The sequence below is a fragment of the Felis catus genome, chromosome B1, assembly GCF_018350175.1.
Source record: "Felis catus isolate Fca126 chromosome B1, F.catus_Fca126_mat1.0, whole genome shotgun sequence".
In the NCBI taxonomy this organism is placed as follows: domain Eukaryota; kingdom Metazoa; phylum Chordata; class Mammalia; order Carnivora; family Felidae; genus Felis; species Felis catus.
In genome coordinates, this window is record NC_058371.1 from 200,703,645 (window position 1) to 200,730,511 (window position 26,867).

The window sequence follows — 26,867 nt, forward strand, 5'->3', positions numbered from 1 at the left end:
TAGAAGACCGGCACATAATTGTACTCTAGTCCTTGCGTTAGCAATATTAAGGGAAGCCGCAATTACAGTGGTGTGGTGGGCCACACACACCCCTCCCAGCCCCGTCAGCCGTGGAGGGCTTGCTCCCCAGCCGCCGGCAGTGTTGCCGACCGCCCTCAGCTGGTCAGTCCTTTTGAGAAGTTCCTCTGCTTAAAAGCTGCCCTAGCCAAGGCCAAGCCCCCTTTCCTGGGTGGCCCATGTCCATTGACTGACGGGCTGGGGGTCCGAGGGCTCTTTCCCTCTCCCTGCAAGTTGGGACAACTTGGAAGGGAGTCTCTATCGGCTCCCTGCGGGGGGTCTGCCTCATTGCCCCACTTCTCTGCCTCATCTTACGGGACCTTCCCTTCCACGGGAATGAATCCCTAATAAATTTAACCCGCGATGTAATTTTCATCTTGGAGTCCGCTTCCTCGGAAGCCCAACAGATAAACGAAAAACCGCGGCAAACCGTGTGTCAAAAGCTACATACCAGGTCTCGACGCGTTAAGAAGCATTTCAAAGCAAGTAACTGGTGAACGTGGCCTGGAAAGAAGAACACAGCTCTGAGGACGAGAGAATGAGAGGCCTCTCAGGCACAGGGAACAGCGTGAAAGAAATGGCGGAAGTTCCAGATTTTCTATATAGGTTTTAATAGAAGTGGGTAGGATGGAATTATGAACCGAGGAGCAACAACCACCAAAACAATCTGCGAAAACTAGGAAACTAATATTGGTACTAACTAGATTCCAGACTTTTCTGATTTTACCAGTTTCCAGTAACGCCTCTTTTCCTGTCTCCGGGTGCCACGTTGCGTTTGGTTAATTTTAAAACGAGTAGTACAATGGCACAAAACTCAAACGATAAAAAAAGTGGACCCATTCTCCCCATCTTCCCGAGGAAGGCAACGGTTTACCAGCGTCTTGTGTACCTTTCCAAATTATGCATGTTTGAGCATATACATAATTCTCCCCACCCTTGGGGGTTTTTTGAGTTTTTGTTTTTACATAGGTGGTAGTACACTGTATAACCTGCAAGTGTCCTTTGTGTGTTTTCTCCACCTAAAGCTCTGGTTGGAAAATCTTAGCCTGTCTAAACATCTAGACGCGCATTCTTCAGCAGCTACATGGTGTTCGTTGTTTACCGTCCTACGAATTGTGAAGTAATCAGACGATTCTTAGAGGTTTGCAAACTTTAGTCCTAGATTACTTTCAGTAGCTGCTTACTTCCTCTTCGTAAGCAACCACTAATTCCAGAGTCCCCAGCTCCTGAAGTCTGTCCCGGATTGCTAGCGGTTGGAGGAGTAATTGAGTCTCTTGCATTTTGTAAGCAAAGAATGTTCTAAGGAGCCATTCTGAGAGGCAGTCTTATGAGACTGTACAATCACATCATTGAGTACAGCCAAGGTTGCCGGCATTTTTTATTGTAGGTCTGTATGTCCTTTACAAGCCCCAGGCTCTCTGTCCTTTTCCCGGCTGTCCTTCAGAACTCCGGTCACGGACAGCTGTGCAGGAAGGACCCCTGGGGTTGTTGGCCAGGTTCTCTACATTGCACAGCCTCCCTGAAGCCGGGACCTATCTCTGTTCGGGTACTTCAGGTGTGACAAATGTCCTTTTATTTTTTTAATGTTTATTTTTGAGAGAGAAAGTGCACAAACGGGGGAGGAGCAGAGAGAGAGGGGACAACAATCTGAAACAGGCTCCAGGCTCTGAGCTGTCAGCACTGAGTCTGACGCGGGGCTCAAACTCACAAACCATGAGATTATGACTTGAGTCGAAATCGGACACTTAACCTACTGAGCCACCTAGGTGCCCCTACAAGTGTCCTTTTATATCAAAATGCTATCACAGAAAGAAACGTGGGGGCTACGGGAGCATGGTGGTCTGGAGAGGCATTGGAGAGGAGACAGACAAAGTGGTATGTAACAGAAGCTCTGATGAGAAATAGAGGCAAAGTAGGGGCCCCTGGGTGGCTCAGTCAGTTAAGCATCGGACTCTTGATCTCAGCGGAGATAATGATCTCAGGCTCATGAGTTCAAGCCCTGCGTTGGGCTCCATGCTGGACGGTGCGAAGCCTACTTGAAAGAAAGAAAGAAATGGAGGTAAAGTATGCAAACTGTTCACAATCCGCTGGTCTCACACTTGGTAAGAATCAGGCTGGGAAGACCACTAGGTCCCGCAGAGGCTTCTGCATCCAGCTGTTTCATCAGCTGACGTGACCCCTGGGAAGAAAGCAAATTTAATTCTAATGACGTGGTAGGACCGACAATAGCCAAGGATGCAATCAACACTTGGACGAGCATCCACAGAAATGACTCCGGGGGCCCCTGGCTGGTTCAGTTCGTAGAGCTTGTGACTCTGCATCTCGGGGTCGTGAGTTCAGACCCCACGTTGGGTGTAGAGCTGACTTTAAAAATCAAGTGGAAAGCTTTTTTTCTTTTTTTTTTTAATGACTCCAAGTGAAGGGAAGACACTCCAAAGAGTTCTTAAACTTGCTGAAGATAAAACCCTGGAGTCCAAGCTACCACGGAACAGAGGGGCTGGGAAACAGGAGATCTGGCTCCCAGCCATCCTGCTACTACTCTCTGTGTGATCTTGGGCACGTACTGGCTTGTCTGGGGTGATTTCCAGCACGGGCATTCTGTGTGACCTCTAGAACTAAAGCTCATCTGGGACAAAATGCTGTAGGGATCATTCGTGCTATTCACCAAGTACATTCCAAGTATCCACCTTCCGGGCACGCAGTGGAACTGGACTTCCCAGCCCTCTTGTGCTTGGGGGGGGGGGGGGGAGGGAGGGTATGGGAAGGAGGAAGAGGGACAGTGTGAGAGACTAACCCTGGTCAATGAGCTGTGAGGAAAGCGGCACATCTCTAATCCAAGCCTGAACCTCCAACAAGAGACCCCCCCAGGGTTCTGTCTGTGGTACAGGGAAGAGCAGCATCCAAGATGGTGGTGGATCATCAGCCTATGTTCCTTCAACAAGAGTAGATCCCCTGCCAACCGATGATGAACATGTAGCACAAAGGAGGAGACCCGTATTGTTCCAAGCGCTGAGGTTCGGGGGTTGTCAAGATGACGTGACCTACGCTAACCGACAGCTCTTCCTCTCCCGTGTTTTGATGGAAGGGTCGTCCTTCCTTCTTTCTAGGCTTATATCCCCGTTTGTCATCACATCCCTCCCACTTGCTCAGGGCATTCATTGTCCAAACAACAATCTTCTTTCTCACTCATTCATTTGTAGCTGTTCACTTTGCCCTGCTCTCAAACAACTCCAAGGTGAAAAAGCCCCAAATCCAAGTCCCTGGTCCTGGAACCCTCCCCCTTCCAGGGAGCAGATAACTATGGAGCGGTCTGAGTTTCCACCATCTTCCAAAGATAAACGCAGAGCTGTTACCTGGTTGACACTGGCCAGATAAATAAATCCATCCAGAGCTGGCTTTAGTGCTGCTCTGAAAAAGCTAGGGCTTCCCCTGGTCAGTTCTGTTTTCTCCTTTCCTGATCCCCATAATTCTCTGTGGTTCCTTTCTCCTGTTTATACCCCATCCCTCCTTCCTCAAACCCCATGATTCACAGAACCCTCCGTTCCATTGTTATCCATTATTCCCAAACTCGCCCATATTATTCTTTGCCCCTTGGAAGACATTTCTTTACCACCAGCTGCGACTAGACTCCCCCAAGCCCTGGGCTTTCCTGCAGCCTCTTGGCGATGGTTCCTAGCGGCACTCAGCTGATCAAGGGCTGCGGTTTCCATACTGGGGTAAAGCTGGGGGAAGGAAACAAGGAATAAAAGATTAGGGTTTTGACGAGAACATTATTACAGCAGTGAATGGTAAACACTGAAGGGATAAGTGCAGAAATGTAGAGCAGGAGAAAGCCGCTGTTAATGTGAATTGACGGGTCGGTGAGTTTAAAAAAAAAAAAGGTGTTGGAGACTATAGTACATGTCACCCAGGAGGATGGGGACATGGTCAGAAAGGAGGAGGGCTGAGCAAGGATTTGGAGCCGGTTTGGGGCAATAACAAAACCCAAGTCACCCCCAGGAGTGAGCAGCCAAGGGACATCAAGGAGCCCATCAGATGTGAGGAGGGTGTGGGGGCCCCGGTGTGGGATGGCCACGGACCTTCCCCAGGATGATGGCAGGACACGGGGTGGAAAGGAGCCAGGAGCTGGGTGCCGAAGTGTACAACGAACGAGGGGGATTCGATGGGGGAGAGCAGTTGGAGGGTGGCAACGGTGGGGAGGCGGAGAGGGCGGTCGGATGAGCAGCAAGCCCTCTAAAGGAACGCCGCTTTAGACAAGAGGAAGGACGAGGAGTGCCGTGACAATGGCCAGGGGAGAAGGCCGGCCCCAAATCCTGACCGAGGCACGAGAGGAACGAGCAGCTTTCCCTTCACGGGCCTGAGGACCATGTGGCAGAGTTCTCTGGGGACAGGCTGGCAATGGGTAAGGGTGGGGCGGAGGGCAGGGAGCCAGGCAATGGCTCACCAGTTCCTACAGGACCAGAAGAGTGTCTGAGCTGGAGAGCATTATGGGAAACGTGTCCTAAGAATAGCGCCCTAGGCTGATTTCTACTAGGTTCATCAATGGGACAGATGGGGTGATGAGCATAGTAAATTCAAAGATTTTTTTTTTTAAGTAATCTCTCCACCCAGCGTGGGGCTGAAATTTACAACCCTAAGATTAAGAGTTGCACGCTTTAGGGTCCGAGCCAGCCAGGCACCCCCAGCATGGTAAATTTAGTCCTGAGTGCAGGCTGAGGGCAGATGGGCATGGTCTTGGCATGACCACCATGGCAGAACCAAAGAAGTGGCAGCCGGAGGTTGTGAAGTGTGCTTCCTACAGTAGCTTCTTTGAAGGAGACCTGAGAGGCCACCTCTGCTGGTCATTTGGGGTTGAAAATGGCAGGGGTTAACTGATGAATGGATGAAGAAATTGTGGTTTATTGGGGCGCCTGGGTGGCGCAGTCGGTTAAGCGTCCGACTTCAGCCAGGTCACGATCTCGCGGTCCGTGAGTTCGAGCCCCGCGTCAGGCTCTGGGCTGATGGCTCAGAGCCTGGAGCCTGTTTCCGATTCTGTGTCTCCCTCTCTCTCTGCCCCTCCCCCGTTCATGCTCTGTCTCTCTGTCCCAAAAATAAATAAACGTTGAAAAAAAAAATTAAAAAAAAAAAAAAGAAATTGTGGTTTATATACACAATGGAGTACTACATGGCAATGAGAAAGAACGAAATGTGGCCCTTTGTAGCAACGTGGATGGAACTGGAGAGTGTGATGCTAAGTGAAATAAGCCATACAGAGAAAGACAGATACCATATGGTTTCACTCTTATGTGGATCCTGAGAAACTTAACAGAAACCCATGGGGAGGGGAAGGAAAAAAAAAAAGAGGTTAGAGTGGGAGAGAGCCAAAGCATAAGAGACTCTTAAAAACTGAGAACAAACTGAGGGTTGATGGGGGGTGGGAGGGATGGGAGGGTGGGTGATGGGTATTGAGGAGGGCACCTTTTGGGCTGAGCACTGGGTGTTGTATGGAAACCAATTTGACAATAAATTTCATATAGGGGAAAAAAAAAAAGAAAATCTTCAACCAAACAAACAAAAATGGCAGGGGTTTCTGCATCCCAAACTAAAACAGTTTTAAGAGATGGCTACAGGGGTGCCTGGCTGGCTGAGTCAGTAGAGCATGAGACTCTTGATCTTGGGGTCCTGAGTTCAAGCCCCACATTGGGCGTGAGGCTCAGTCATTGAGTGTCTGACTCTTGGTTTAGGCTCGGGTCATGATCTCAAAGTTTGTGAGTTCGGGTCCTGCATTGGGCTCTGTGCTGATGGTGCGGAGTCCGCGTGGAGTTCTCTCTCTCTTACTCTCTTTCTGCCCCTCCCCCGCTCGCGCTCTCTTTCTCTCTCAAAATAAATAAAAACTTAAAAATTACATATATATGTATAAATTCAATTTTCTTAAAAAGACAAGCGTTGTCTCCAGAAGAAGCCATCTTACAGATGAGACAAGCCTGAGGCCCTAAAGTCTCTCTCATGCATGTTCTTTCTCTAAAGGTTCTTCCCCAGGTAGCAGGTGCCGACCAAGCGGTGAAGACCAAATTACGACTGTCACCTTCCTATCAAAGCCACTGGCTCCACCTGGGCACCACTGAGTCGAGAGGCTAGGGGAAAGACATAGCACAGAGACCCGTTTACAAAAAAAAACTAATCTTTACCAGATTGGTGGCTGTAATTACACGCACAGTGGAACTGACTGCAAGTAAACGGACAGGAAACATCCTGGGGTTTTGAAGAAATTATACTGGCAAAGAAATTCCATGCAGGGTGTGCTGAATCCCATGGTCGCTCAACCTCTGTCAGTATTCCTGAGCCCTGCACCCTGCAGCAGCAGGAAACAGGCTTCGGAAGCTGCCCTCCCCTGGAAGGGTACATATTTCAACTGTGGCCTGGGAGGGCAGAAGTCAAGAGCCTCCCTAAGGAGCTCCTCCTGGAGACGGAGACCAGGAGGGGCTAAATGGGCTCAGCCGGGGGCTGTGCACTCCTGCCCGTGGCCTCGACCCAGACACGCTGTGTGCTGCCCTTGGGGAGGCTCAAGACGGGGCAGCTGGCATCCCCCAAGAGAGTTCTCCCAGCCAGAGGACCACAGATGAAAGGCACGGTCCTTTTACAGCTCACGGACACTGGCGCTATGCCATCACTTCTGCTGTTTAGTTTGTTAGCAGCAACCCCGTCCACAGTCCCAGAGGTAATCGAGTTCTGTCACAGGTCTGACCCCCTCCCCCAAACTCAGGAAACTTCTAGCAGAAGCTTCTGCCCAACAGTCAATCTTACCCTTTAGAAACAAACTAACTGACTGATGGAACAGAGAAAGAAACATTTAAAAAAAAACAACTGGGGGCGCCTGGGCGGCGCAGTCGGTTAAGCGTCCGACTTCAGCCAGGTCACGATCTCACGGTCCGTGAGTTCGAGCCCCGCGTCAGGCTCTGGGCTGATGGCTCAGAGCCTGGAGCCTGTTTCCGATTCTGTGTCTCCCTCTCTCTCTGCCCCTCCCCCGTTCATGCTCTGTCTCTCTCTGTCCCAAAAATAAATAAAAAACGTTGGAAAAAAATTAAAAAAAAAAAAAAAGACAACTGCTCAGAGGATCAGAAAGTGCCAGAAGTGCCCGACAGTTACCTCCATTTCATGATAACGTTAAAACTCCCCTCCGGATATTCATCCCAAACCCTAATAGGGAGTCAGGCTCTGGAAATTATTCTTCACAATCTTCTTATTTGTACAAATAAAGATGACCTTGTGAGACAACTCCCCCAGTATAGTCTCTGTCTATAACTCATAACTAACCAAGGGGCAGAACCATGAGGAGAAAAGTAGCAAAAAACTTGTGGGCATGTTTTTAAAACTACCACAGCTATTAACCATTATATTCTCATGATAGTTTTTTTAACGTTTTTTTTTTAATTTTTTTTTAACGTTTATTTATTTTTGAGACAGAGAGAGACAGAGCATGAACAGGGGAGGGACAGAGAGAGAGGGAGACACAGAATCTGAAACAGGCTCCAGGCTCTGAGCTGTCAGCACAGAGCCTGACACGGGGCTCAAACTCACGGCCCATGAGATCATGACCTGAGCCGAAGTCATGACCAAGCCACCCAGACGCCCCTAACGTTTATTTATTTTTGAGAGAGAAAGAGACACAGAGTGACAGCGGGGGAAGTGCAGAGAGAGAGGGAGACACAGAACTCGAAGCAGGCTCCAGGCTCTGAGCTGTCAGCACAGAGCCCAATGCGGGGCTCGATCCCACGAGCTGCGAGATCATGACCTGAGCTGAAGTCGGCCGCCCAACCGACTGAGCCACCCAGGCGCCCCTAATAATAGTTTTTTTTTTTTTAAGTTTATTTACTTATTTTGAGAGAGAGAGAATCCCAAGCAGACTCCAAGCTGTCAGCACAGAGCGGACACAGGGCCCAAACTTACGAACCGTGAGATCATGACCTGAGTCAAAATCAAGAGTCGGACGCCTAACCAACTGAGCCACCCAGGTGCCCCTCTAATGATGGTTTTTTAAACATCATCGGTTTGAAAGAATCTCAATTGTTAGTATTAGTAGGAGAGCTTAGCAAGGTGTCTAGAAACAAAATTGAAACATGAAAGTCAGCAGTGCTTCCATGCACCAGGAAGAGAAAATGCATTTTCTAAAAGGTGTCCTCTAGTCCGTGCACAGATAAATGGATAAAGAGGATGTGGCATGCATACACATGGAATATTACTCAGCCATAAAAAAGAATGAAGTCTTGCCATTTGCAACAACGGGGATGGAACTTGAGTGTATTATGCTAAGCGAAGTAAGCCAGCCAGACAAAGACAGATACCAGTTGATTTCATTCATATGTGGAATTGAAGAAACAAAACAAAACAAAACAAACAAACAAAGGAAAAAGAGACAAAAAACAGACTCTCCACTACAGAGAACAAACTGGTGGTTGCCAGAGGGCGGGGGGGGGGATGGGGGGGTTACATGAAGGGGATTAATGAGCACACTTACCGTGATGGCCACCTGAGTAATGTACACAATTGTTGAATCACTATTTTGTACACCTGAAACTAATAGGACACTGTGTTATTTATACCGCAATTTTAAAAATAAGTAAATAAAAATTAAACTCAACTACCTCTGGAGTGCCTGGCTGGTTCAGCCTCCAACTCTTGATTTGGGTTCAGATCATGATGTCACAGTTCATGAGACCCAGCCCCATGCTGGGGTTCTCTCTCTCTCTCTCTCTCTCTCTGCCCCTCCCTCAACCCTCACAAAATAAATAAATAAACTTAAAAAAAACCTACCTCTCAAAAAAAAAAATAATAATATGTCATTTGTAATAGGATCAAAACAGTTCTTTAATGGTGTGTTATTTTTTCTTAATTTTCTTTTAAAGTTTATTCATTTTTGAGAGACAGAGCATGAGCAGGGGAGGGGCAGAGAGAGAGAGGGAGACACAGAATCCGAAGCAGGCTCCAGGATCCGAGCTGTCAGCCCAGAGCCCGACGCAGGGCTCGAACTCACAAACCACAAGATCATGACCTGAGCCAAAGTTGGACGCTCAACCCACAGAGCCGCCCAGGCGCTGCTTGGTGTATTATTTTCCTAAGAATACTGTAATTGCCACAAACTGAGTGGCTTAAAGCGGTGGCTTAAGAGTGGCTTAAAGTGCTTAAATCCATTCTCACAGTTCAAGAGGATAGAAATCAGAAATGAAGGTGTCGGCAGGGCCATGCTCCCTCTGAAGTCTCAAGGAGAGAATCTTTCCTTGTCCCATCCGGCTTCTGGTGACTGTTGGCAATCCTTGGTGTTCCTTTGATCAGCTCAACAGAAGGCATTCTGATTCTTTTCCAAATTGGCCCAGTGCATCGAAGAAGTCTCATCAGGTGGGTCTGGTTGTCCTGGTGAAACTTAAACAAGGAATTCAAAGTCAGAACAAGCCGAAAAGCCAGGACATTCCCGAAGAAGCAGATGGGAGGGGGGAGGGGGGGAGGCTTATCCTGCTTAACCAGATATCGGTACTTACTACAAAGCCTACTTAGTATAAAGTAATTAAGTCACTAGAGTAACAGCCCAAAGATGGAGACTAATGGAACAGAATGCAGACATGCGACGAATTGACAGAGTTGACACCTGACAGCTGTTACATCGCAGAGCAGACGAAATGGATAAAATATTCAGTAAGCAGGGCCAGGATAACTGGGCACACACGGGGGGAAAACTGCTAGTAGATCCCTGCCTCGAACTGCGTTTCTAGGTGGATTGCCCACAACCATGAGAAAACCAACATCAAGGCTTTTAGAAGAGAGTATATGACCTCAGCGCGGTCAAGGATTTCTTCTTTTCTTAAATTTGTTTTAATGTTTATTTATTTTTGAGAGAGAGAGAGAGAGAGAGACTGAGTAGGAGCGGAGGAGGGGCACAGAGAGAGGGAGACACAGAATCCGAAGCAGGCTCCGGGCTCTGAGCCGTCAGCACAGAGCCCGACGCGGGGCTCGAACCCACGAACCATGAGATCATGACGGATCAAGCCGGATGCTCAACCGACTGGGCCACCCAGGCGCCCCAAGCATTTCTTAAAATAAAACCGGGGGGCGGGGAGGAAGCATAAAAGGAAACCTTGATATTTTGTCTTCATCAAAATTAAAATATTAACTTGTACAAGGGTGTTTGGAGCAGCACCACTCATACTAGCCAAAGGGTAGAGACACTGCCAGTGGCCACCAATGGATGAACAGATAAACGAATTGTGGCACGTTCGTGAAATACTTTTTGGCCTGAACAAGGAATCAAGTGCTGATACCTGCTACAACTTGGATGAAGCTCGAAAATATTATGCAAAGTGAAAAAAAACCTGGACACAAAAGGCCACACAGTGTAGCATTCTTTTTTTAAAAAAATTTTTTAAGTTTATTTATGTTTTTTTTAGTAAATCTCTACACCAACGTGGAGCTCTAACTCATCACCCCGAGATTAAGAATCACATGCTCTTGGGGCGCCTGGGTGGCTTAGTCAGTTAAGCGTCCAACTTCGGCTCAGGTCATGATCTCACGGTCCGTGAGTTCGAGCCCCGCGTCGGGCTCTGTGCTGACAGCCTAGAGCCTGGAGCCTGTTTCAGATTCTGTGTCTCCCTCTGCCTCTGGCCCTCCCCCGTTCATGCTCTGTCTCTCTCTGTCTCAAAAATAAATAAACGTTAAAAAAAATTAAAAAAAAAAAAAAGAAGAATCGCATGCTCTTCCCACCAAGCCAGCCAGTGCCTCTGTATGATCCCTTTTATATATTTATTTATTTTAATGTTTGTTTATTTTTGAGAGGGAGAGACAGAGCACAAGTGGGGGAGGGGCAGAGAGAGAGAGAGGGAGACACAGAATGGGAAGCAGGCTCCGGGCTCTGAGCTGTCAGCACAGAGCCCGACGTGGGGCTCAAACTCACAAACCGTGAGATCATGACCTCAGCCGAAGTCAGAGGCTTAACCAGCTGAGCCACCCAGGTGCCACTATTCCTTTTATACGATGTGATGGACCAAACTGTGTTCCCCCAAATTTATATGCTGACGTCCTAATCCCCATCGTGACTGTGTTCGGAGACAAGGCCTTTGTTTTAGTCCATTGTAGCTGTAGTGACAAAATACCACAGACTGGGGGGTGCTTATAAGCAACAGAAATTTATTTCTCACAGTTCGTAGATTTGAAATAATCTAACGATAAATCATCAGCACTCGTAGTAGAGTTTAGCAAGGTTTCTAGAAACAAAAATGGCTGTAAATCCAAGATGAAGACACGCACATGGCTGAACTCTGGTGAGGGCTCTCTTCCTGGTTGATAGCAGCCGGGGACTTCTTGCTGAGCCCTCACAGGGCACAAGGAGAAGGCCAAGGCTTTGGGGAGTACCGTGGGGGTCTCTTTTATAAGAGCATTAATCCCAGTCAGGGGGGGCTCCACCATCATGACCTAAGCCCTCCCAAAGGCCCCCCTTCTAACACCATCACATCGGGCCTTAGGATTTCAACATATGAATTTGGCAGGGGGGGTGGGGCGGACACAACATTCAGATCATAGTAGCCTTTAAAGAAGTAATAAAGGTGAAATGAGGTCACAGGGGTGGAATACTAAGCCAACAGGACTGGTGTCCTTATAGAAAGAGGAAGAGACACCAGGGATGCTCAGTGAGCACAGAAAAGACCATGCTAGGACACAGTGGCGAGGTGGCCATTTGCGTGCGAGCCAGGGACAGAGGCCCAGAAGAACCCAAATCTGCCAACACCTTGACCGTGGACTTCCAGCCTCCCGAACTGGGAGAAAATACATCTCTGTTGTTTAAACTCACCCATTCTGTGGTATATCGTGGAAGCCTCAGCAGAGGAGTGCGTATGGTATACCAAGAACAGGCAAATCCGTGGAGACAGAAGGGAGATTGATGGTGGCCAGGGGGTGAGGGGAGGGAGGCTGCGGGGCGATCACTGAGTGGCACGGGGGGAGCATTGAAAAAGTTTTAGAACTAGAGAAAGCTGGCGGTGGTATAACACTGTGAATACACGAAATATCACTGAATTGTACACTTTATGGAGATTTAGTTATATATTACATGAATTTCGCCTCAAGTTTGTTTTAAACACTAGAGCATTCAGCCTGGGGGGCTCAGTCGGTTAAACATCTGACTTTGGCTCAGGTCATGATCTCACGGTTTGTGAGTTCGAGCCCCACGTCTGGCTCTGTGCTGACAGCTCGGAGCCTGGAACCTGCTTCGGATTCTGTGTCTCCCTCCCTCTGCCCCTTCCCTGCTCATGCTCTCTCTCGGTCTCTCAAAAGTGAATAAACATTAAAAATAATTTTTTTCTTTTAATGTTTATTTATTTTGAGAGAGAAAGCATGTGAGCAGGAGAGGAGCAGAGAGAGAGAGAGAGAGAGAGAGAGAGAGAGAGAGAGGAGAGAATCCCAAGCAGGCTCCATGCTACCAGCACAGACACAAGGCTGATCCTACAATCCTGGGATCATGACCTGAGCCAAAATCAGGAGCAGATACTCAAATGACGGAGGCACGCAGGCACCCCGCGTTTAAGAGATTTTGTATTTTATTCTAAAATTTTTTTTTAGTGTTTATTTTTCAGAGAGAGAGAGACAGAGCACTAGCAGGGGAGGGGCAGACAGAGAGGAAGACACAGAATCCAAAGCAGGCTCCAGGCTCCGAGCTGTTACCACGGAGCCTGACTTGGAGCTCCAACCCATGAACCGTGACATCATGACCTGAGCCAAGGTCGGACACTTAACCGACTGAACCACCCAGGTGCCCCAAGATATTTTTTTTTATTTTTTTAAATGTTTATTTATTTTTGAGACAATGCGAGAGGCAGAGTGCAAGCGGCAGAGGGGCAGAGGGAGACACAGAATCCGAAACGGGGTCCAGGCTCTGAGCTGTCAGCACAGAGCCCGATGCAGGGTTCGAACTCACGAAGCGCGAGATCATGACCTGAGCCGAAGTCGGACGTTTAACTGACTGAGCCACTCAGGCGCCCCAGCGCCTGTTAAAATATTTTTTAAACTAAAATCTTATGTTTATCAAAGGAACCTTAATCAAAGTGGGAAGTTAAGCCTGCACTCTCTGTGCTATCTTCTCTATTTTTCTATATACCTAAAACTGTTCTCAAACATAAAGTCTATTTTCAAAAAAATAGTCAACCCTCAGCTGGGAGAAGATATTTTCAACACTTATCCTGGTGGGCTGGGGGGGGGGGGGCGGTGCGGAAGGGAGAGACTCTAAATTGTATGAACAGAGCTCAAAGGATAATAAGGTTGTGACAAGTCTTGAAGGATCTTTATCCACTTTCCCCCATCCTTAGGCTCACGACTGACTTTTTCCTAACTTCATGTAAACGTCCTGTGGACTAAGTTCCAAGCCCCACTCACAACCAGACCTCTCCGACACTAGTTTTCTACTGATGCTATAAGAAACTACCACAAGTCTAGGGGCTCAAATCAATACAATTTATTATCAGAGTTCTGAATGTCAGACCTTAGCAGGTTTCTCTGCTCTGGGTCTGGCAAGAACAAAATCAAGGGGTCGGGTGACTTACCAGGAGGCCCTAGGAAGGAACTACTTCCAAGCTCATTCACCGTGTGGGCAGAATCCAGTTCTTTCGTGTTGTAGGACTGAGGTCCCTGCTTCCCTGCTGGCTGCCAGCTGGGGGCCACCCTTAGTTCCTCCGTGCCTCTCTCTTGTCCTTGCACCCGGCCGCTTGCAACCCAGCACCAGCAGTCCTTTTCAGGCTTGAGGTTTGCCCAAAGTCTCCCAGCCAGCATATCAGGAAGCTGGGGTCCAAATCCGGGATCTAATTCCAGCGCTTTGCCCACAACCACCAGAGACACACGGTCTACTAACAATACCATTTGCCACCGTCCGATGGTTTCATCAAGTCTGCAATGGGCCTTGACGCCATTTCCTCCCTAGTCCTTTGAATGACCCTGACAGCTTTCAGAAGTGGACCTACTCGCTCCATCTGATCACTGGAAAGTTCAGTCCCAAACAGGCAGCACTCAGGCAGGCAGGATCCCCCAGTCTTTCCTTTTAGCCCGTCCCGGGGGCCACAGGCCTAGAACATAAAGTCACCCACTTATCGCCTCCCCCGTCCCCCCCTCCCCCAGATAGTGTAAGGGAAAAAAAATTATGGAAACCCTGCTGGGTGGCAGGCCTTGAGAGCAGTGTGGGGACAAAGTGAGGGCGGCGGGGTGGGGGGGGGGGGACCGACTGCAGCCCGGTGTTCCGGGAAAGTGCATCTCTGGGGCCGAAAACTCATTTTTGCAAGGGTTAAAACCTATGCCGCGAAACCCCTACCTCCTGAAGACCTGACCCCAGGTCCTCGACAGAGAAGAGCCACGACGCGGGTTGGCGAAGGTGCACAACTGCGCGCGTGCGCGCGCGCCACCCCCCAAGCACGCGGCCGGGGAGCCCAGGGGGCGTGGCCGTAAAGGGCTTCTGGCTCTGTCGCGAAAGGGGCTGCGAGGGCGCCGGGCGCTGGTGGAAGGCGGGGAGGCCAAGTGGGACGTGGCTTTCGCTCTTTAAGGGGAGAAGTTGGGGGAAAGTTTTGTTTAAGAGGAGACAAAACTCCGAGCCCGCCGCTCGCCTCGGCGACGCTCCCGCCGAGCTCGGCCCCGCAGCTGGCGCTCGCGGCCGGCCGGCCTCCAGACCCGGCGGAGCGGCCCGGGAGGGCGGCCGGGCGGCGGCGGCGGCGCGATGTGGCCCGAGGGCGCGGACGAGCGGCGGGCGCCCGAACAGCCCCGCGACCGCCCCCGGAGCCCCGCGCGCGCCGCCCTGGAGCGCGAGCACGTGCGCGCGCACCTGCGGGCCCGCCTGAAGCTGCTGGAGGTGGGGATCCTGCTGGACCCGCTGCAGAGCGAGGTGGACTCGGTGGAGGGCGCCGTGGGTCAGGGCCGCTGCGGGAGCGGCGAGGCGGAGGAGCGCGTGCTGAAGCTGTACGAGAAGGCGGAGAGGAAGGCCGCCGAGGTGGCGCGGATGGGGCGGAGGATCGTGGAGCTCCACGGCCAGATCGACAGCTGCGGCTTCTCCTGAAGGACGCGGGCGCGGGTAGGTGTCGGCGGGGAGGGGGAGGGGGGCGGGGGCTGCGCGCTGGGGAGGGGGAACGCGGTGGGGGGCAGGCCCCGAGGGTCGGGCTTGTAGGTTGGTGAAGTGATTTGGCGTTCTTAAAAATGACACGTGAAGGTTATTGGTAGCAAGTAGAACAAGAAGAGGTGTAGGGCTGCCTACTGGCTGGGGGCGGGAACCAAGGAAACCCTAGGCCATAAAGCAAACTACGGGGGAGGAGAGGAGAATTTTAAAGTGTGAAACGGAAGACCAGTACTGAATATTTCAAAATTTTGCCGGGAGTGTGGAGCGTCTCGCTGGACCCTTTTCTGCGAGAAGCGGCATTCTGCATGCGCAATTTCACGGTTTATCCCGGGACAGTGGACTCTTACAGGTGTCAGAGAGAAAGCTGGACGCTCGTCGAAGCGGTAAGGATGGATCTTAGTGAGTGGGAACTATTGCAGCAGGGGAGATAATCCAGCGTGAACTGAAGTCGGCTTCCCGGCGCCGGACTTTTTAAAGATGGGATTGTGCGGGGGGGAAAAGGCACTGAAGGGTAAAAAGAGGGCTTTGGTCCGTGTGACGAGGCCATCTGGATTTGCTAATTGGAGCGTATTCAGAGAAGCAAACTCTCATCTTTGTGACGGGCGCACAGGTGCCAGCTGAACCTTTCGGGCACCCTATCTCCCTACACCCCTGCGGAGAATGGGAGGGCAAAGAGATGGCTTTCCCGCCCTTGAGGAGACAGTTTTGGGTAGTAGATTTACATTTCAGAGCACGCGGAGAGCCTTTATAAGTGCAGACCTTCCATAAGGTAGCTACTCTAAGAGGGGGTCTTAGTGCTTCTCTGCCTATCGGTAGGTTTTGGCTGGAACAAACAGTAAATTTTCCCAGCAACTTTGAGCTTCCCCCCACCCCTCGCAGGCACTTGAGGGAGGGCTGGGGTCACAGCCTTAAGATGGGGAAGCCATGCTAGAGTTTGGCCAGATCTCTGAGTGCCAGACCTTGAACAGAGTGGTTGTCGATCGAGAGCTCTACGATTCTCACAGGCAACGTCTTGATGATAAATTTCTCCCAATTGTCCAATAGGTTCACCGTCAGACTCTGGGTGACCCGTCCGCTGACGCCCTGGAAAAGCTGAAACCCGAGAACCTGTTGTTCTCACTTCTTTGTTTTTCTGCAGACGTCGTCGTTTCTACGTATACTGTTAAATCCGCATGTTAGTCTGTGTGGTGACCACTGTGTGGTTATAGATTGCCAAATGTGTTTAGTTCTGCGGAGAACTTTTACTGGGGAAAGGTTCTCAAAGCAGTTTGAGTCTCGATTGTAAACTGATGAGGTGGTCATGTTTTTATGCTTGGGATTTCTCAATGTTTTACGTTTTTCTGTTTCTGGGCATTTGATGATCTCTCATGTGACCTAATCACTGCTGGAAAGTCTGGGCCGAGGAAGACACCGTGTCGGTTGTCAAAGAGCGGAGTTGCTGAAGGAGTTGCGCCCGCTTCGCTGGAAAGTGCCACCAGAAAAGGGATGGGAAGTGGTGGTGACAAGTTCAGAACTTGTCATTTCTCTGTGACACCAACAAGGCTTCCCTCCGAAATTAAGTCGCAGTATTTGGCGCACGTAACGTGAACTCTTGGGAGAGCTTGGACAACCCGGCAGAGTCTGATTTGTGGTTGTGTTCTTACATTTTGTTTGTGGTCTGGCTTACGGTTCAGCTTCACGGACAGCTCTCGGTAGTGCATTTCCGGCGCTCAGAGGCCTGGAAAGAGGGATGTGCCTTCATGGTCCCAGGAAGGAGCTGTGGACTTAAACTGAACAGGGCCAGCACCATTTCATGGGCTGTTAATTGTCTGGTTACGCTCATTTGAATAGCACACACACCCCCACCCCCCCGTCAATTTGAGGTTAAAACAACGTATGTAATAAGCATTTGTAAGTTTGCCCAAATAAACCAAAGCCCTGCAACTTTGCCAGGAAACAGATAATAAAAAACGTTTCTCAGGGTTATCTTGTGTGCCGTGCTATCCTCGTCATCAAATGCAGTAAACTCCTTGTGGCTCAGAAGGCGCTCCATAAACCCACAGTTGGGAAGGACAGGTCAGCAAGCACAGTTCTTACAGCAGGAAAGGTTCCTCATGGAATCTGCTTGTCCGGGCTCTGGCCTGGAAGTGCATCTGTTCAACATCCTTGCATCATGTGCTCCACGGCCTGAACTAGGAACACAGAGATGAGACGTGGCGGAGAAGACCTACGACAAAACACTGCAGATACAGCGTGCTCAGTCTCATGCCAGGTACTCTGAAACAGAACAGGAAAGGGGGACAGTGTCTCGCCCTTAACCTCCTTCTGGTGGATGAGGCGGACAACAAGCAAGCAAACCTGTGCCCTGTTGTCCAGCTGTGCCTCGTGTTCTGAAGAAAAGTCCAAGCAGGGTCAGAGGTGTGAGCTGTTTTAGGCCAGGGAAGTCCGGCCTCCCAAGGAGGCAGCATTTGAGCAGCGAACTGAATGGAGGACCGAAGGATGGAGCAGAGCAGGCACCCGGGAGGAGGACAGGAGATTTGTGCTTTCCCCGGGGCCTGCCTGCCGTCTTCTGGCTGGAGACTGTGGCTGGAGACGATGGCTGGGGAAGCCGGAGATCAGGAGCGTGTTGCAGTGAGAACCAAGTCCCTGACGCGGGCTCCAAGCCGATTGGAGGGTCGGTGGCAAGTAAAGCCAGGAGAGGGTGCTGTCGGACTGCTTGTGGGCAGCCGGCAAAGGGATCAGTCAGCTGGTCAGCCCCACTGGGTGGAGGCACAGGTTCCCCTGGAGGGGAGGGGAGGGGAGATGCTCCGGAGGAGAGTCGCTTCCTGCCCTCGACCTAGCAAGGCTTTCCGAGGCGGTAGACCCGCGTGACCTGGCCCCTGCGCTGTCTGGCCGCCTCCTGCCGCCGCTGGAGTTTCCTCCAGCCGCACCGGCCTTGTGCTGCCTGTTGAGGGCTCCTGTCCTTGCCCGAATAGCCCCGCTGCAGCTGAGAGGTGGGACAGAGTCCAGCCTGAAGCAGGTTAAGAAGTGGAAACTGTGTACACAGAACTCCTGAAAAACGTGGATGGACAGGCGCAGGTTCAAGGCAGGGTCTTCCCTTCTTAAGCCGGCTGACGGGAAGGCGTGTCCTGTGCTGGTGGCCGCACGCGGGGAGGCGGCGCCCTCTCCAGCTGTGGGAAACATGGCCAGACCCCCCCCTCCCCCCTCCCCCCGGCCCTCTCTGCGCTCACTGCTGCAAAGCCTCTTTCCATCCTTCGCAGAACCGAGGGGCTCTGTGTCCTCTGGTAACCGACCAGAAGCATGGGACACCCCAAGAATTCTTCCCTCCTGAGGTTTCTCAAGCCAGGGAGCAAGGAGGTACAGCACTGCCATCATTTCCCTGGGGAGCGCCTGCCACCTGCAGCCCAGTGCACACCCCCCTGCCCCTGCCCAGATCCCCTCCTCGCCTTCCCTCCCCAGCCAGAGTCCTGAGCTCTGTGCCAGGCCACCTCCAGCCCAGCTGAGGGGCTCCTGCTGTGGTCTCAGGATGCTCTGCCCCCCACGCTGGGCTCTGCCGCCTTCTAGGCTGCCTGTGTCTTCTCGGCAGCCCATCATGAGTGTCCTTCCCTTCTCCTGGATCAACCCAGCTTTTCTATGAAATACCTGACGGAACGATACAGGTTCAGGCACCAATGTTCCTATGAACCCCTTCCAAGTACTTCCGGGGGTGATGACCGGAAACACAGATAAGAACGGAGTCCCAGCTTTCTGGTTGCGAGAACCGGGTACCGTTTTTCTGCTTTCTGCCCCAGTGGTAGCTTTGGTGAGCCTGTTCCCACATCCACAGTGCTTTTACTCACAGGTCAGAATTCCTCGTGCCCTTGGGTTAGACCCCGCCGTTCCCCACCGCACCCCCGCCCTGAAAGCACTTGGTTACCCGTCTGAGTTAAGCCGTGGGTGGGCAGGTACAGTCCATCTACAAGTAACAGCCCCGCCGTGCGTTGACCATTCAGAGACCTGGGATGCTGGCACGTGTTGTCTTCACTGAGTCTGTTCCAGATGGACATCTGGATTCCGTGCTCTGCTGGCCGAGTCTGCCCATCATCTTGCTCCTCTGCCCCTTCTGGCCCTTGACTCCTCCTTCAGTGCCGGCCTGCTCTCCTGGACCCCTGGGAAACCTGAGCTCCTTCACAGTCCCTTGACAAAGCTGCCCCCTCCACCCTAACAAAGCTGCCCTCCTCCACCCAGCCTGGGGGGGTAATGGGAAGCTGAGGGGGCAAGAAAATCCTCTGTAACAAAACTTTTTCATACAGCGGATGAACACGAAGAGGGAAACGGAGACTCCCTAAGACGTGTGGGATGGAGATGCTGCCACTCAAGATTTGCTTTCAACGAAGTCAGGAGCGTTAAGAGGGGTGGGGGTCCACACAGAGGGGCTTCCTATGTCCCAAGGAGCTGGAAGAACGGGCTTTCTCGATCACGTGGCGCTTCGTGCCCGTGTTGCTCCTCCCTCTGTTCCAGGTCACACACCGCGGTGTTTGACTATTGAGTTACGTGGGTGGCGGGTCACTAGCAGGTTAGGCAGAGCAAAACCGACGCCCGATTGCCTGGGATTCTTCAACTTCTGTTATCAGAATTTTGCCTCTCGCGATCTCCGCACACGGTGCTGCTTCCACAAACGCGCTATATTACAAGGCCAAAGGGACTTTGCAGACGTAATTCGCCACGTGGGTCCCGTGTAAGCCTATGGACCCTTCAAAGCAGAGAGCTGGAGCTTAAGAGGAAATCCAGGCAATTTAAAGCACGAGAAGGATTCCATGCACGTCACTGGCCTAAAGATGGAGGCAGCCACGTGTCAAGGAAACAGGAACCCGGTCCTCCAAACCCAAGCAACCAGATTCTGCCAACAACCTGAAGGAGCTTCAGCATGGTTTCTTCCCCGGGGCCTCCAGCAAGGAATGTAGCCCAGCTGACACCAGCAGACTCGCGCCATGCTGGACTTCTGCCTTCAAAAGCGTGAGATCATCGGCGCGTGTTTTTTCAAGCCGCCAAGTTGGTAATGAGCTCCACAGCCAGAGAAAACAGACTCAGCTTTGTGGCAGCAGGTACTTCAAGCCTTCACCAAACCGCAGCCTCTTGCACTCTGTCGTGGTGATCTCTTGCTACACGACAAATCTAAAATCGAATAGGTCTGGGCCCCTGAGTGTCTTAGTCGGCTGAGCATCCAACTCCTGGTTTCGGATGGGGTCATAATCCAGGGTTGTGAGATCGAGCCCTGCATTGGGCTCCACACTGAGTTTGGAGCCTGCTTGGGATTCTCTGTCTCCTTCTCCCTCTGCCCCTCCCTGCATGTGTGCATGCTCTCTCTCTCTCAAATAAAAAAAAACACGTATTAAAATTGAGTAGGTCAAGAATTTGGAGGACTCAGCTCAGCATTTTGGGCTGTCAGGTGGAGGCTGGGGTTGGATTCTTCTCAAATGCTTCTTCCCTTCAATGTCTGGTGCCTGGACTCAGAAAACCAAAAAGCTGGGCTCCTGGGGCATCTCCTTGGCTCTCTTCCAGTGGTCTCTCCAGTTGTGGTGGCTTTGGGTAGTTGGATTTCTTGAGACCTTAGGACTCCAAAACTGCATGTACCAGGAGAGCCACGCAGAAGCTGCAGTGTCTTTTTTTCAGCTGGTCCCGGGAGTCATAGCATCACTTGGGCCATACTCTCTTAGGTGGCCACAAAGGCCCATCCAGATTCCAAGACAGGGGACGTAGATTCCTCCCTTTGATAGGGACATGGCAAGGTTCTAGAAGAGCACATGGGACCAGAAATGCCGTGGTGGCCCCACGGCATCTTTGGAGAATGCAGCCCGTCCCTCTGGCCACAGCAGTGACGCTCCTCCCTATGGAAACCCACACTCACACTTTTCCCTAAGAGCCTCCAAGTCTTACTGCATTATGTCAGCAGGCTGAGGCCCAAGGTCCAGGGTCTAGTCATCGAGATCAGACCCAAGGATGGGAGAGGCTCCCCAGGGACAGCCCCTGAGAACTGCTTCTCCATATGTAGGCTGCACACTGGTGAGATGCACTGTCTGCCCCATACACCCACCGTGGTGGGACCAGCATCGCCCACCTGCTACAGACATGACCCAAAAGAGGGGAAACAGCAAGTGGCCATCACCAGTCTGCAGCAGTTCTGAGATGCAGCAGGGCTCTGTTCCCAGTTCCTCCATCAGGGCCCAGTCTTACTCTCTGGGAACAATTCTCTGGGAATCTGGCTCCACCCTCTGGGCCCTCGGTCCCAACCTCTGAACCATCTTTCCTTTTTTCAGATGTAGCTCAGGACTGAATCCGAGTAGTTTCTTCCGGTTGCTTCTTGCCTGCAGAAATTTAGGGTTCCAAGACCCCCTTTTCATTTTCTATGGTATGTCTTCCTTTAACTCAAACTGATGTGCTTCCTTTTGAAACAGTGCTTCTTATTTATTCGTGATTGATTAACATACCCATGAAAGCCACATCCACAAAACTCACTCTACCTCACTCTACGTTGGGCTTCCAGTGGTATTTGCAGGGACAGTGTCCTTCAGATTCTTAGAGATCCTGTCGTTTGCAAGAGAAGATGCATGAGGCGTGCCTTCAAGATCCTCAGAAGGCCTTTTGTGTGTCTGAAAGGCTCTATGAGGTAACACCATAAATCTTCCTGAGGTTTTAACGGAGGATTTCTAGTCGTGCTTTTGCGTCTCATCTTTAAACCATATTCTCCTGACAGCAGCGTGGATTTGAGCTCTGTTCAGAGCCCTTCCTAAATGGTAGCACTGTTTGCCATCCAGAGAGGCTGGGAATGAGAACCCAGCAAATCCAGCAAGTCCTGGCTCTCTTATCTTTTATTTTTAGAGAGAGAGCACGTGCATATGAGTGGGGGAGGGGGCAGAGGGAGAAAGAATCTCAAGCAGGTTCCGTGCTCAGCACAGAGCCCAATGCAGGGCTCGATCCCATGACCCTGGGGCCATGACCTGAGCCAAAATCAAGAGTTGGACGCTCAACCAACTGCTGGCTCTTTTGTATTTAACGGCTGTTTCTTCCTCTTACATTCTACTACGAACACTGCCCTCACATGTCCTTAGTTTGGCCATTCAGTTCATTAGGTACACATTTTCTGTAGATTGTCAGGTTCTCTGCTGCTGTGTAACAAAGATCCCCTTTCCTCCAGAATCCTCACTGTGTTTTCATCCTTCACTGAAAACCTTCACTAGAGCCTCAGCTTTCTCTGTCTCTTCAACATCTTTCCAGCCCCTGCCCACTGCCCAGTGCCACACTCATGCCCACGTTTGACACTGTGTCTCAGGAGTAACCATTTCTAGAGACCAGCACCTCAAGTGATCTGCTGTTATGTACACAATCTCTTTAAAACTTAGTGGCTTAAAACAACAGCCATTTATTTCTTGCTCTTCCTGTGGGTCAGGAATTTGGGAGCAACCCAGCCGGGCAGTTCAAGCTCAGGGTGTCTCATGAAGCTGCAGTCAGGTGGCGACTGGGGTCATCTGGAAGGTTTTGTCCACTCACACATCTGTGCTTTGGCCAGTTGTCGTGGACGAGAAGTGTTAAATGGTGATTGGAACTTACCAAATCTTCTACATTCGCTCTGATAGAAATAAATTCTCTTTACAAGTCGTTCTGTTGCTGACTATGTGAAACAGACTCACCGTGCAATAATCATCACTTGATGGAAGACCTTTCCCAAGTGGGTTTTGGGTTCACAGATTGTGGATCAATCTGGGAACGGATTGCACTGGGAAAAGATGGAATCCAGGACTTTTTCCTTTCTCTTCTGTCAATTCTATCCCTCTCTCTGATGTAGCATAATGCAGTCTGCAGATGGCAACAGCAGCATGATCTTGCTTGTAAAACGTACAAGTTTTGGAAACATCATTTTTACATATGGGAGTGATACTAAAAGCGGCTGTAGTGACGACCGATTTATATTTTCTAGAATTTGTAAGTCTGGTGCTGTGATATCCCGAAAAACAAGACACGGAAGAGACGGGTTCAGAGTGAACACGGGATATGGAAGAAGCTTCAGAGGTGCAAAGGGGCTGAATACCACTTCCTGAAGAAGATACTCCAGGCCCGAGTTTCTAAAGTGGTTTTTTTTTTTTTTAGTAGATTCTATGCATAATGTGGGACTTAAACTCAGGACCCCAAGATCAAGAGTCAACACTCTGCTGACTGAGCCCGCGAGGCACCCCAGGCCCAAGTTTCTAAAGAAAAAAAAACAACAACAGAACATCTGGGCATCTGAGTGAGACTCCTCCAATCAAGACTGGATGGAGTAAAAATATGGAGGGAAAGATTTTGGCATTTTAATTTATCTGGGACCATAATCTGACCTAGACAGGCTTCACATCGAATGGACCCATTAGCTTTTGCTGCATAAACCACCCTGGGTCCCGGTGACAATAAACATTCCTCAAGGGCCTGCACCTTGGCTGGGACTTGGGTGATCCAGACTGGCTAAGTAATGTGTCTGTGGTGCCAGCTGACCTAAGCTGGGCCTGTCTAGGGCACCTTGGTCAAGTGTTCCTCCCCTCTTCTTCCTGAGACCAATAAGAGAAGCCGGCCTGTTCTCGTAGCAGAGACCAGAGTGAAGACGGCCCAACCACGTTAGCACACTTCGAGCATGTGCTTGTGTCACGTCTGCTAACATTTCATTGGCCAAAGCAAGACACAAGACAAAGGACGAGGAGGCAGGAAGGGGTGGAGAACTGGGATCTTTTGTACGATCTGCCACAATCTGTCTCCTTGCCAATTACTCATGTAAAATTTCCTCGTCCTCCTCTAAGGATCCTCCCAAATTTCTTCCAGTCATGCCATCCAGCTAGAAGTCTGGGATCCTGTGACCCACATCAGCTTTTCTGTGGCGCAGAGGCTTATGAACTTTTTAAGACTTGTTCTTGACCACTCTCTCAGTTCAGACTACCATAACAAATACCATAGACCGGGTGGCTTAAAACAACAAACCGTTTCTCACAGTTCTGGAGGCCGGAAATGCGCGCAATCAAGGTACTGGAGGAATTGGCATCTAGTGAGAGCCCTCCCCCTGGCTGGTGGACCAGCTGCCCTCCCACCGTAGCCTCACACGGAGGAGAGGCTAGTTCTCTGGGGTCTCCGCTTTGAAGGGCACTCATCCCATCACGGGGGCTCCACCCTCAAGGCCTAATTACCTCCCGAAGGCCCCGCCCCCACATACCATTTAAATGGGGACTTGGATCTTGCCGTATGAATTGGGGGCGAACACAAACATGTAATCTATAACACCCGCACAGAGACAAACGCAGTGGTGACGAGACAGGATAGCGTCCCTATGTAAGGACGAATTACAGCAGCTGATGACTTACAGCAATGTTGATGTGCCGTAGGCAAATACTGTCTGGTCTCTCACTGTTAAGGATAAGGAATATTCCTTGACTAGGCCTTGGTCCTGAACCTAAAAACAGTTCACTAGTGCAGGTACTGGCACACGTTTTTTGGTAAACGGCCAGATTATTCATTTGTTTAGGCTTTGTGGGTCAGTTGTGTGGTGTGTGTGTGTGTGTGTGTGTGTGTGTGTGTGTGTGTTTAACAACTCTTTAGATATGTGAAAAGCATTCTTTGTTCAAGGGCTGTAGTTTGCTAACCCCGCCCTTCTTCATTGTTCTGCACACTTGTCTGGGCTCTCCGAGTGGGTCACGAGTGGGTCGCGTTCTTCCTTTTCCATCACACTCCTTGGCCACTTCGGAGGAGGGAATTGAAAAATACGTCCATTTTGGCTACTGAGCCTGCTTTCTGCTAGTAGAAAAATTGGGAGCCAGGAAACCTTTCTACATTTTGGAGAGTCTTAGTCTTTCTTCATCCAAGTTGGCAGCATTTTTGCTAACATGGCTGCCTCCAAAACTTAGCGGGTTTTCTCTGTATTTTATTCCGTTCCATTCATGTACCAAAAGCCAAGCAATTCTTATGTTTAGCTCTCTAGGCCTAATTGCTGCTACTTTGGTCGTATCTGGCTGCTGTGAGATCATGCCCTTTGGATCCCTAGAAGCCTGTGGTAGGCAAAATTTTAATACGGGTCCTTATGAGCTGTGATACCTGGTATTATTCCTGTGATTATGTTACATTATATGGCAAAAGGGGAATTATTCGGGCACACATCTAATCACATCCCCCCCCCCCCCATAAACCCTTTAAGTTATAAAGTAGAATTTTCTCTGGCTAGGAGGTGATCTCAAAGATTAAAATGTAAGAGGCACCTGTGTGGCTAGGCGAGTTGAAACAACTGACTATAGGGGCGCCTGGGTGGCTCAGTTGGTTAAGCATCCGACTTCGGCTCAGGTCATGATCTCGTAGTCGGTGAGTTCAAGCCCCGCGTCGGGCTCTGTGCTGACAGCTCAGAACCTGGGGCCTGCTTCTGATTCTGTGTCTCCTTCCCTCTCTGACCCTCCCCCTATTCATGCTCTGTCTCTCTCTGTCTCAAAAAAAATAAACGTTAGGGGCGCCTGGGTGGCGCAGTCGGTTCAGCGTCCAACTTCAGCCAGGTCACGATCTCGCGGTCGGTGAGTTCGAGCCCCGCGTCGGGTTCTGGGCTGGTGGCTCAGAGCCTGGAGCCTGTTTCCGATTCTGTGTCTCCCTCTCTCTCTGCCCCTCCCCCGTTCATGCTCTGTCTTGCTCTGTCCCAAAAATAAATAAACAAGGTTGAAAAAAAATTTAAAAAAAATAAACGTTAAAAAAAAAAAATTTAATGAAACAACTGACCATAAATTTCAGCTCAGGTCATGATCTCCCAGTTTGTGAGCTTCAGCCCCACATCAAGCTCTCCCTCTCTCTGCCCCTCCCCCGCTCTTGTCTCGTTCTCTCAAAATAAAAATAAACTTTAAAAAAGAAAAAATTAAAATATGTCAATACGTTAACCACACTTGTAGTTAACATTCCATAACGTACAGAGCTGCCAAATCACTACTTTACACACCTGAAACATCGTGTGTCAACTACGCTTCAATTTTTTAAAAAAACAGTGTGAAAAATGTTGGGAAATAACGTTAAAGCAACATTTATTGAGCTCTTGCTGTGTGCCACGGCAGGTGAGGGCTGTGGGGAAGCTGAACCAAGAACCTGTCCCCAGGGTCTATTGCCTTAAGGACGGGCTTATATGATCTGATGAAGAATCAGTTCTGCAGAATTACCGCCCAAGGACACACTGCGCGCCAGGCGGGGCTGAGTAAACAGTGTGCACCCAGACCTACACTACAGTCCGGGTAAAGCGAGGCGCAGACTTGGAAGCAAAACGCAAGGCAGAATGAAACCTACGCTTCGAGCAAAAATCCGGGCGGAGGCTAGGCTGGGCTGGGCGGCATGGAGAGCAGGGCCAGGCAGGGAGCGTCGGGGACAGCCACCTCCCGGGAGGCCAGGGCGGGTGGCGGCCGGGGCGGGACGGCCCAGACCCAAACCCCTGACGCTCAGCACGCCCCCCCGTAGTCCGCTGCACTAAAGGATTCTAGCAGTGCCGACCCAATTCGGCTACTCACGACTGAGAACGTTAAGCAGCTAAGAGTACAACGCAGTCAGCGCCGTCCCCGGACCACTCGGCGCGCCACACAGGCGCAAGGAGGCCGACGTCTACACCGCCGAGCCTCAGGACCCAGCCCTGCGCCCTCGGCGTGCCGGGACCTACGGACCGCGGACGGAGCGCGGCGCCGGGGCCGCGCGGCCGCAAAGGAGCTCCCTCGTGTCG

General features: G+C 50.7%; 1 protein-coding gene and 1 long non-coding RNA gene across 6 annotated transcripts; one reads left to right on the forward strand and one right to left on the reverse strand.

Annotated features, from left to right (window-relative positions):
- Positions 1 to 649: 649 nt before the first annotated feature.
- On the reverse strand, positions 650 to 26,867 carry LOC109499294. Of its 4 annotated transcripts, none has more exons than XR_002741972.2 (5): positions 26,662 to 26,867; positions 9,232 to 9,453; positions 8,552 to 8,610; positions 2,852 to 3,779; positions 650 to 2,236 (listed from the first exon to the last, which is right to left on the reverse strand). It is a non-coding gene; the product is annotated as an uncharacterized LOC109499294 (long non-coding RNA). The 4 variants fall into 4 exon arrangements; XR_006597259.1 differs by lacking the exon at positions 26,662 to 26,867 and adding an exon at positions 14,876 to 15,014; XR_002156587.3 differs by lacking the exon at positions 26,662 to 26,867 and adding an exon at positions 14,372 to 14,494.
- LOC111560210 (putative MORF4 family-associated protein 1-like protein UPP) lies at positions 14,537 to 17,128 on the forward strand. Of its 2 annotated transcripts, XR_002741971.2 has the most exons (3): positions 14,537 to 15,121; positions 15,422 to 15,546; positions 16,208 to 17,128. XR_002741971.2 is itself a non-coding variant. In XM_023253334.2 (2 exons), exon 1 carries the CDS (start codon positions 14,771 to 14,773, stop codon positions 15,104 to 15,106), a length of 336 nt encoding a protein of 111 aa, XP_023109102.2. In that variant the 5' UTR covers positions 14,548 to 14,770; the 3' UTR covers positions 15,107 to 15,121; positions 16,208 to 17,128. The 2 variants fall into 2 exon arrangements, 1 of the variants encoding a protein (XP_023109102.2); XM_023253334.2 differs by lacking the exon at positions 15,422 to 15,546 and having other exon boundaries at positions 14,548 to 15,121.

Bases quoted from the DNA above. Each gene is read 5' to 3' on its own strand.
- LOC111560210 (XM_023253334.2), top strand. From the start codon at position 14,771: ATGTGGCCCGAGGGCGCGGACGAGCGGCGGGCGCCCGAACAGCCCCGC.